Source organism: Rhinoderma darwinii, unplaced genomic scaffold (genome assembly GCF_050947455.1).
Source record: "Rhinoderma darwinii isolate aRhiDar2 unplaced genomic scaffold, aRhiDar2.hap1 Scaffold_659, whole genome shotgun sequence".
Classification (NCBI taxonomy): Eukaryota; Metazoa; Chordata; class Amphibia; order Anura; family Rhinodermatidae; genus Rhinoderma; species Rhinoderma darwinii.
Genome location: NW_027464215.1, coordinates 76,534 through 87,500, shown reverse-complemented (window position 1 = coordinate 87,500; position 10,967 = coordinate 76,534). Strand labels below are relative to the sequence as shown.

General features: G+C 41.2%; 1 protein-coding gene across 1 annotated transcript in view; it reads left to right on the top strand.

Annotated features, from left to right (window-relative positions):
* LOC142728036 (myosin light chain kinase, smooth muscle-like) overlaps positions 1-10,967 on the top strand; it is a 60,587-nt gene that overhangs the window by 4,685 nt on the left and 44,935 nt on the right. The window contains exon 3 of the mRNA XM_075849077.1: positions 164-332. Within this exon, the coding sequence (XP_075705192.1) occupies positions 164-332 (169 nt within the window). The remainder of the gene's footprint in view (positions 1-163; positions 333-10,967) is intronic.

The following is a 10,967-nucleotide window of genomic DNA, read 5'->3' as shown; positions in this document are numbered from 1 at the left end:
GCCCCCACTGACCATATCCTGATATAAGAGGGGCCTCCACTGACCATAACATGATGTAAGATGATATGACTCATGGTATAAGTCTGCGTCCGGTAGAGCACGGCTTCGGGGGTGGCGCCACCTGCGCATTTACTTTACGGAGAATTCACCTTTACATTATCAGGACAACAACGTGTTGAAGGAAAGTGACAGAATTCAGACAGTGCGAGAGGATCGGAAATATTCCCTAATCATTTACAACACGGAGGCTGGGGATGGCGGGTTATACACCTGCGTCGCGCACAACGCTGCTGGAGAAGTGTCCTGCAAGGCCGAACTTGTTATGGTTACAGGTAATTTTCCTATCAGCGTTATATGCAAATATACATCTACATGTAAGGGTATGTTCACACACACTATTTACGGACGTAATTCGGGCATTTTACGCCCCGAATTACGTCCGAAAAATGCGCCTCGATAGCGTTGACAAACATCTGCCCATTGAAAGCAATGGGCTGACGTTTGTCTGTTCACACGAGGCGTATATTTACGCGCCGCTGTCAAATGACGGCGCGTAAATAGACACCGCGTCAAAGAAGTGACCTGTCACTTCTTGGGGCGTAATTGGAGCCGTTATTCATTGACTCCAATGAAAAGCAGCGCCAATTACGTCCGTAATGGACGCGGCGTTCAAGCGCCTGCACATGCCGTTACGGCTGAAATTACGGGGATGTTTCCTCCTGAAAACATCCCCGTAATTTCAGCCGTTACGGACGCTGTCGTGTGAACATACCCTAACGGTCACGGTGTACAATGTGTCCCATGCTTATCTGTACTGATCCGGAGTTGAATCACGTCTTAAACTACAGTCACGCCCAGAGCTGCAATCAAAATTCTGCTATTACATCTTCTCTTATACTCCAGTCACGTCCAGAACACGATTTTATTTTCCCTGTTACCAGACAGCAGTGCATTCTGGGAGAGAAGCTGATAGTTATGCAGTCAGAACAGCACTTTGAGGTTGCACCGATGACAGTAGAGTGAAAATAAACTGCATTAAGCATGCAGCCTCAAAGTATAAAGGGTTAAATGTCCTGATGTAACAACATAATCCCACGTTCCCGCATTGTTACATTGTGTCTCACATTCCCGCATTGTTACATTGTATCTCACATTCCCGCATTGTTACATTGTGTCTCACATTCCCGCATTGTTACATTGTATCTCACATTCCCGCATTGTTACATTGTGTCTCACATTCCCGCATTGTTACATTGTATCTCACATTCCCGCATTGTTACATTGTGTCTCACATTCCCGCATTGTTACATTGTATCTCACATTCCCGCATTGTTACATTGTGTCTCACATTCCCGCATTGTTACATTGTATCTCACATTCCCGCATTGTTACATTGTGTCTCACATTCCCGCATTGTTACATTGTGTCTCACATTCCCGCATTGTTACATTGTATCTCACATTCCTGCATTGTTACATTGTGTCTCACATTCCCGCATTGTTACATTGTATCTCACATTCCCGCATTGTTACATTGTATCTCACATTCCCGCATTGTTACATTGTATCTCACATTCCCGCATTGTTACATTGTATCTCACATTCCCGCATTGTTACATTGTGTCTCACATTCCCGCATTGTTACATTGTATCTCACATTCCCGCATTGTTACATTGTATCTCACATTCCCGCATTGTTACATTGTATCTCACATTCCCGCATTGTTACATTGTGTCTCACATTCCCGCATTGTTACATTGTATCCCACATTCTCGCATTGTTACATTGTGTCTCACATTCCTGCATTGTTACATTGTATCTCACATTCCCGCATTGTTACATTGTGTCTCACATTCCCGCATTGTTACATTGTATCCCACATTCCCGCATTGTTACATTGTGTCTCACATTCCCGCATTGTTACATTGTATCTCACATTCCCGCATTGTTACATTGTGTCTCACATTCCCGCATTGTTACATTGTATCTCACATTCCCGCATTGTTACATTGTATCCCACATTCCCGCATTGTTACATTGTATCTCACATTCCCGCATTGTTACATTGTATCTCACATTCCCGCATTGTTACATTGTGTCTCACATTCCCGCATTGTTACATTGTGTCTCACATTCCCGCATTGTTACATTGTATCTCACATTCCCGCATTGTTACATTGTGTCTCACATTCCCGCATTGTTACATTGTATCTCACATTCCCGCATTGTTACATTGTATCTCACATTCCCGCATTGTTACATTGTATCTCACATTCCCGCATTGTTACATTGTATCTCACATTCCCGCATTGTTACATTGTATCTCACATTCCTGCATTGTTACATTGTATCTCACATTCCCGCATTGTTACATTGTATCTCACATTCCCGCATTGTTACATTGTATCTCACATTCCCGCATTGTTACATTGTGTCTCACATTCCCGCATTGTTACATTGTATTTCACATTCCCGCATTGTTACATTGTATCCCACATTCCCGCATTGTTACATTGTATCCCACATTCCCGCATTGTTACATTGTATCTCACATTCCCGCATTGTTACATTGTGTCTCACATTCCCGCATTGTTACATTGTATCCCACATTCCCGCATTGTTACATTGTATCTCACATTCCCGCATTGTTACATTGTATCTCACATTCTCGCATTGTTACATTGTGTCTCACATTCCCGCATTGTTACATTGTATCTCACATTCCCGCATTGTTACATTGTATCCCACATTCCCGCATTGTTACATTGTATCTCACATTCCCGCATTGTTACATTGTATCTCACATTCCCGCATTGTTACATTGTGTCTCACATTCCCGCATTGTTACATTGTGTCTCACATTCCCGCATTGTTACATTGTATCTCACATTCCCGCATTGTTACATTGTGTCTCACATTCCCGCATTGTTACATTGTATCTCACATTCCCGCATTGTTACATTGTATCTCACATTCCCGCATTGTTACATTGTATCTCACATTCCCGCATTGTTACATTGTATCTCACATTCCCGCATTGTTACATTGTATCTCACATTCCCGCATTGTTACATTGTATTTCACATTCCCGCATTGTTACATTGTATCCCACATTCCCGCATTGTTACATTGTATCCCACATTCCCGCATTGTTACATTGTATCTCACATTCCCGCATTGTTACATTGTGTCTCACATTCCCGCATTGTTACATTGTATCTCACATTCCCGCATTGTTACATTGTATCCCACATTCCCGCATTGTTACATTGTATCCCACATTCCCGCATTGTTACATTGTGTTTCACATTCCTGCATTGTTACATTGTGTCTCACATTCCCGCATTGTTACATTGTATCTCACATTCCCGCATTGTTACATTGTGTCTCACATTCCCGCATTGTTACATTGTGTCTCACATTCCCGCATTGTTACATTGTATCTCACATTCCTGCATTGTTACATTGTGTCTCACATTCCCGCATTGTTACATTGTGTCTCACATTCCCGCATTGTTACATTGTATCTCACATTCCCGCATTGTATCTCACATTCCCGCATTGTTACATTGTGTCTCACATTCCCGCATTGTTACATTGTATCTCACATTCCCGCATTGTTACATTGTATCTCACATTCCCGCATTGTTACATTGTGTCTCACATTCCCGCATTGTTACATTGTATCTCACATTCCCGCATTGTTACATTGTGTCTCACATTCCCGCATTGTATCTCACATTCCTGCATTGTTACATTGTGTCTCACATTCCCGCATTGTTACATTGTGTCTCACATTCCCGCATTGTTACATTGTATCTCACATTCCCGCATTGTTACATTGTGTCTCACATTCCCGCATTGTTACATTGTGTCTCACATTCCTGCATTGTTACATTGTATCTCACATTCCCGCATTGTTACATTGTATCCCACATTCTCGCATTGTTACATTGTATCCCACATTCTTACATTGTATCTCACATTCCTGCATTGTTACATTGTGTCTCACATTCCCGCATTGTTACATTGTGTCTCACATTCCCGCATTGTTACATTGTATCTCACATTCCCGCATTGTTACATTGTGTCTCACATTCCCGCATTGTTACATTGTGTCTCACATTCCCGCATTGTTACATTGTATCTCACATTCCCGCATTGTTACATTGTATCTCACATTCCTGCATTGTTACATTGTATCTCACATTCCCGCATTGTTACATTGTATCTCACATTCCCGCATTGTTACATTGTATCTCACATTCCCGCATTGTTACATTGTGTCTCACATTCCCGCATTGTTACATTGTATTTCACATTCCCGCATTGTTACATTGTATCCCACATTCCCGCATTGTTACATTGTATCCCACATTCCCGCATTGTTACATTGTATCTCACATTCCCGCATTGTTACATTGTGTCTCACATTCCCGCATTGTTACATTGTATCCCACATTCCCGCATTGTTACATTGTATCTCACATTCCCGCATTGTTACATTGTATCTCACATTCTCGCATTGTTACATTGTGTCTCACATTCCCGCATTGTTACATTGTATCTCACATTCCCGCATTGTTACATTGTATCCCACATTCCCGCATTGTTACATTGTATCTCACATTCCCGCATTGTTACATTGTATCTCACATTCCCGCATTGTTACATTGTGTCTCACATTCCCGCATTGTTACATTGTGTCTCACATTCCCGCATTGTTACATTGTATCTCACATTCCCGCATTGTTACATTGTGTCTCACATTCCCGCATTGTTACATTGTATCTCACATTCCCGCATTGTTACATTGTATCTCACATTCCCGCATTGTTACATTGTATCTCACATTCCCGCATTGTTACATTGTATCTCACATTCCCGCATTGTTACATTGTATCTCACATTCCCGCATTGTTACATTGTATTTCACATTCCCGCATTGTTACATTGTATCCCACATTCCCGCATTGTTACATTGTATCCCACATTCCCGCATTGTTACATTGTATCTCACATTCCCGCATTGTTACATTGTGTCTCACATTCCCGCATTGTTACATTGTATCTCACATTCCCGCATTGTTACATTGTATCCCACATTCCCGCATTGTTACATTGTATCCCACATTCCCGCATTGTTACATTGTGTTTCACATTCCTGCATTGTTACATTGTGTCTCACATTCCCGCATTGTTACATTGTATCTCACATTCCCGCATTGTTACATTGTGTCTCACATTCCCGCATTGTTACATTGTGTCTCACATTCCCGCATTGTTACATTGTATCTCACATTCCTGCATTGTTACATTGTGTCTCACATTCCCGCATTGTTACATTGTGTCTCACATTCCCGCATTGTTACATTGTATCTCACATTCCCGCATTGTATCTCACATTCCCGCATTGTTACATTGTGTCTCACATTCCCGCATTGTTACATTGTATCTCACATTCCCGCATTGTTACATTGTATCTCACATTCCCGCATTGTTACATTGTGTCTCACATTCCCGCATTGTTACATTGTATCTCACATTCCCGCATTGTTACATTGTGTCTCACATTCCCGCATTGTATCTCACATTCCTGCATTGTTACATTGTGTCTCACATTCCCGCATTGTTACATTGTGTCTCACATTCCCGCATTGTTACATTGTATCTCACATTCCCGCATTGTTACATTGTGTCTCACATTCCCGCATTGTTACATTGTGTCTCACATTCCTGCATTGTTACATTGTATCTCACATTCCCGCATTGTTACATTGTATCCCACATTCTCGCATTGTTACATTGTATCCCACATTCTTACATTGTATCTCACATTCCTGCATTGTTACATTGTGTCTCACATTCCCGCATTGTTACATTGTGTCTCACATTCCCGCATTGTTACATTGTATCTCACATTCCCGCATTGTTACATTGTGTCTCACATTCCCGCATTGTTACATTGTGTCTCACATTCCCGCATTGTTACATTGTATCTCACATTCCCGCATTGTATCTCACATTCCCGCATTGTTACATTGTATCTCACATTCCCGCATTGTTACATTGTATCTCACATTCCTGCATTGTTACATTGTGTCTCACATTCCTGCATTGTTACATTGTATCTCACATTCCCGCATTGTTACATTGTATCTCACATTCCCGCATTGTTACATTGTGTCTCACATTCCCGCATTGTTACATTGTGTCTCACATTCCCGCATTGTTACATTGTATCTCACATTCCCGCATTGTTACATTGTATCTCACATTCCTGCATTGTTACATTGTGTCTCACATTCCTGCATTGTTACATTGTATCTCACATTCCTGCATTGTTACATTGTGTCTCACATTCCCGCATTGTTACATTGTATCTCACATTCCCGCATTGTTACATTGTGTCTCACATTCCCGCATTGTTACATTGTGTCTCACATTCCCGCATTGTTACATTGTGTCTCACATTCCCGCATTGTTACATTGTATCTCACATTCCCGCATTGTTACATTGTGTCTCACATTCCCGCATTGTTACATTGTGTCTCACATTCCCGCATTGTTACATTGTATCTCACATTCCCGCATTGTTACATTGTGTCTCACATTCCCGCATTGTTACATTGTGTCTCACATTCCCGCATTGTTACATTGTATCTCACATTCCCGCATTGTTACATTGTATCCCACATTCTTACATTGTGTCTCACATTCCTGCATTGTATCTCACATTCCCGCATTGTTACATTGTATCTCACATTCCTGCATTGTTACATTGTGTCTCACATTCCCGCATTGTTACATTTTGTCTCACATTCCCGCATTGTTACATTGTATCTCACATTCCTGCATTGTTACATTGTGTCTCACATTCCCGCATTGTTACATTGTGTCTCACATTCCCGCATTGTTACATTGTATCTCACATTCCCGCATTGTATCTCACATTCCCGCATTGTTACATTGTGTCTCACATTCCCGCATTGTTACATTGTATCTCACATTCCCGCATTGTTACATTGTATCTCACATTCCCGCATTGTTACATTGTGTCTCACATTCCCGCATTGTTACATTGTATCTCACATTCCCGCATTGTTACATTGTGTCTCACATTCCCGCATTGTATCTCACATTCCTGCATTGTTACATTGTGTCTCACATTCCCGCATTGTTACATTGTGTCTCACATTCCCGCATTGTTACATTGTATCTCACATTCCCGCATTGTTACATTGTGTCTCACATTCCCGCATTGTTACATTGTGTCTCACATTCCTGCATTGTTACATTGTATCTCACATTCCCGCATTGTTACATTGTATCCCACATTCTCGCATTGTTACATTGTATCCCACATTCTTACATTGTATCTCACATTCCTGCATTGTTACATTGTGTCTCACATTCCCGCATTGTTACATTGTGTCTCACATTCCCGCATTGTTACATTGTATCTCACATTCCCGCATTGTTACATTGTGTCTCACATTCCCGCATTGTTACATTGTGTCTCACATTCCCGCATTGTTACATTGTATCTCACATTCCCGCATTGTATCTCACATTCCCGCATTGTTACATTGTATCTCACATTCCCGCATTGTTACATTGTATCTCACATTCCTGCATTGTTACATTGTGTCTCACATTCCTGCATTGTTACATTGTATCTCACATTCCCGCATTGTTACATTGTATCTCACATTCCTGCATTGTTACATTGTGTCTCTCATTCCTGCATTGTTACATTGTATCTCACATTCCCGCATTGTTACATTGTATCTCACATTCCCGCATTGTTACATTGTGTCTCACATTCCCGCATTGTTACATTGTATCTCACATTCCCGCATTGTTACATTGTATCCCACATTCCCGCATTGTTACATTGTATCTCACATTCCCGCATTGTTACATTGTGTCTCACATTCCCGCATTGTTACATTGTGTCTCACATTCCCGCATTGTTACATTGTATCTCACATTCCCGCATTGTTACATTGTATCTCACATTCCCGCATTGTTACATTGTATCTCACATTCCCGCATTGTTACATTGTGTCTCACATTCCCGCATTGTTACATTGTGTCTCACATTCCCGCATTGTTACATTGTGTCTCACATTCCCGCATTGTTACATTGTATCTCACATTCCCGCATTGTTACATTGTATCTCACATTCCCGCATTGTTACATTGTGTCTCACATTCCCGCATTGTTACATTGTATCTCACATTCCCGCATTGTTACATTGTGTCTCACATTCCCGCATTGTTACATTGTATCTCACATTCCTGCATTGTTACATTGTGTCTCTCATTCCTGCATTGTTACATTGTGTCTCACATTCCCGCATTGTTACATTGTATCTCACATTCCCGCATTGTTACATTGTATCTCACATTCCCGCATTGTTACATTGTGTCTCACATTCCCGCATTGTTACATTGTATCTCACATTCCCGCATTGTTACATTGTGTCTCACATTCCCGCATTGTTACATTGTATCTCACATTCCTGCATTGTTACATTGTGTCTCTCATTCCTGCATTGTTACATTGTGTCTCACATTCCCGCATTGTTACATTGTATCTCACATTCCCGCATTGTTACATTGTATCCCACATTCCTGCATTGTTACATTGTGTCTCACATTCCTGCATTGTTACATTGTGTCTCACATTCCCGCATTGTTACATTGTATCTCACATTCCCGCATTGTTACATTGTATCTCACATTCCCGCATTGTTACATTGTGTCTCACATTCCCGCATTGTTACATTGTGTCTCACATTCCCGCATTGTTACATTGTATCTCACATTCCCGCATTGTTACATTGTATCTCACATTCCTGCATTGTTACATTGTGTCTCACATTCCTGCATTGTTACATTGTATCTCACATTCCTGCATTGTTACATTGTGTCTCACATTCCCGCATTGTTACATTGTATCTCACATTCCCGCATTGTTACATTGTGTCTCACATTCCCGCATTGTTACATTGTGTCTCACATTCCCGCATTGTTACATTGTGTCTCACATTCCCGCATTGTTACATTGTATCTCACATTCCCGCATTGTTACATTGTGTCTCACATTCCCGCATTGTTACATTGTGTCTCACATTCCCGCATTGTTACATTGTATCTCACATTCCCGCATTGTTACATTGTGTCTCACATTCCCGCATTGTTACATTGTGTCTCACATTCCCGCATTGTTACATTGTATCTCACATTCCCGCATTGTTACATTGTATCCCACATTCTTACATTGTGTCTCACATTCCTGCATTGTATCTCACATTCCCGCATTGTTACATTGTATCTCACATTCCTGCATTGTTACATTGTATCTCACATTCCCGCATTGTTACATTGTATCCCACATTCTTACATTGTGTCTCACATTCCTGCATTGTATCTCACATTCCCGCATTGTTACATTGTATCTCACATTCCTGCATTGTTACATTGTGTCTCACATTCCCGCATTGTTACATTTTGTCTCACATTCCCGCATTGTTACATTTTGTCTCACATTCCCGCATTGTTACATTGTGTCTCACATTCCCGCATTGTTACATTTTGTCTCACATTCCCGCATTGTTACATTGTGTCTCACATTCCTGCATTGTTACATTGTATCTCACATTCCCGCATTGTTACATTGTATCTCACATTCCCGCATTGTTACATTGTGTCTCACATTCCCGCATTGTTACATTGTGTCTCACATTCCCGCATTGTTACATTGTGTCTCACATTCCCGCATTGTTACATTGTATCTCACATTCCCGCATTGTTACATTGTGTCTCACATTCCCGCATTGTTACATTGTATCTCACATTCCCGCATTGTTACATTGTGTCTCACATTCCCGCATTGTTACATTGTATCTCACATTCCCGCATTGTTACATTGTGTCTCACATTCCCACATTGTTACATTGTGTCTCACATTCCCGCATTGTTACATTGTATCTCACATTCCCGCATTGTTACATTGTGTCTCACATTCCCGCATTGTTACATTGTGTCTCACATTCCCGCATTGTTACATTGAATCTCACATTCCCGCATTGTTACATTGTATCTCACATTCCCGCATTGTTACATTGTGTCTCACATTCCCGCATTGTTACATTGTATCTCACATTCCCGCATTGTTACATTGTGTCTCACATTCCCGCATTGTTACATTGTATCTCACATTCCCGCATTGTTACATTGTGTCTCACATTCCCGCATTGTTACATTGTATCTCACATTCCCGCATTGTTACATTGTATCTCACATTCCCGCATTGTTACATTGTATCTCACATTCCCGCATTGTTACATTGTGTCTCACATTCCCGCATTGTTACATTGTATCTCACATTCCCGCATTGTTACATTGTGTCTCACATTCCCGCATTGTTACATTGTGTCTCACATTCCCACATTGTTACATTGTATCTCACATTCCTGCATTGTTACATTGTATCTCACATTCCTGCATTGTTACATTGTATCTCACATTCCCGCATTGTTACATTGTATCTCACATTCCCGCATTGTTACATTGTGTCTCACATTCCCGCATTGTTACATTGTATCTCACATTCCTGCATTGTTACATTGTGTCTCACATTCCCGCATTGTTACATTGTATCTCACATTCCTGCATTGTTACATTGTATCTCACATTCCCGCATTGTATCTCACATTCCCGCATTGTATCTCACATTCCCGCATTGTATCTCACATTCCCGCATTGTTACATTGTGTCTCACATTCCCGAATTGTTACATTGTATCTCACATTCCCGCATTGTTACATTGTGTCTCACATTCCCGCATTGTTACATTGTATCTCACATTCCCGCATTGTTACATTGTGTCTCACATTCCCGCATTGTTACATTGTATCTCACATTCCCGCATTGTATCTCACATTCCCGCATTGTTA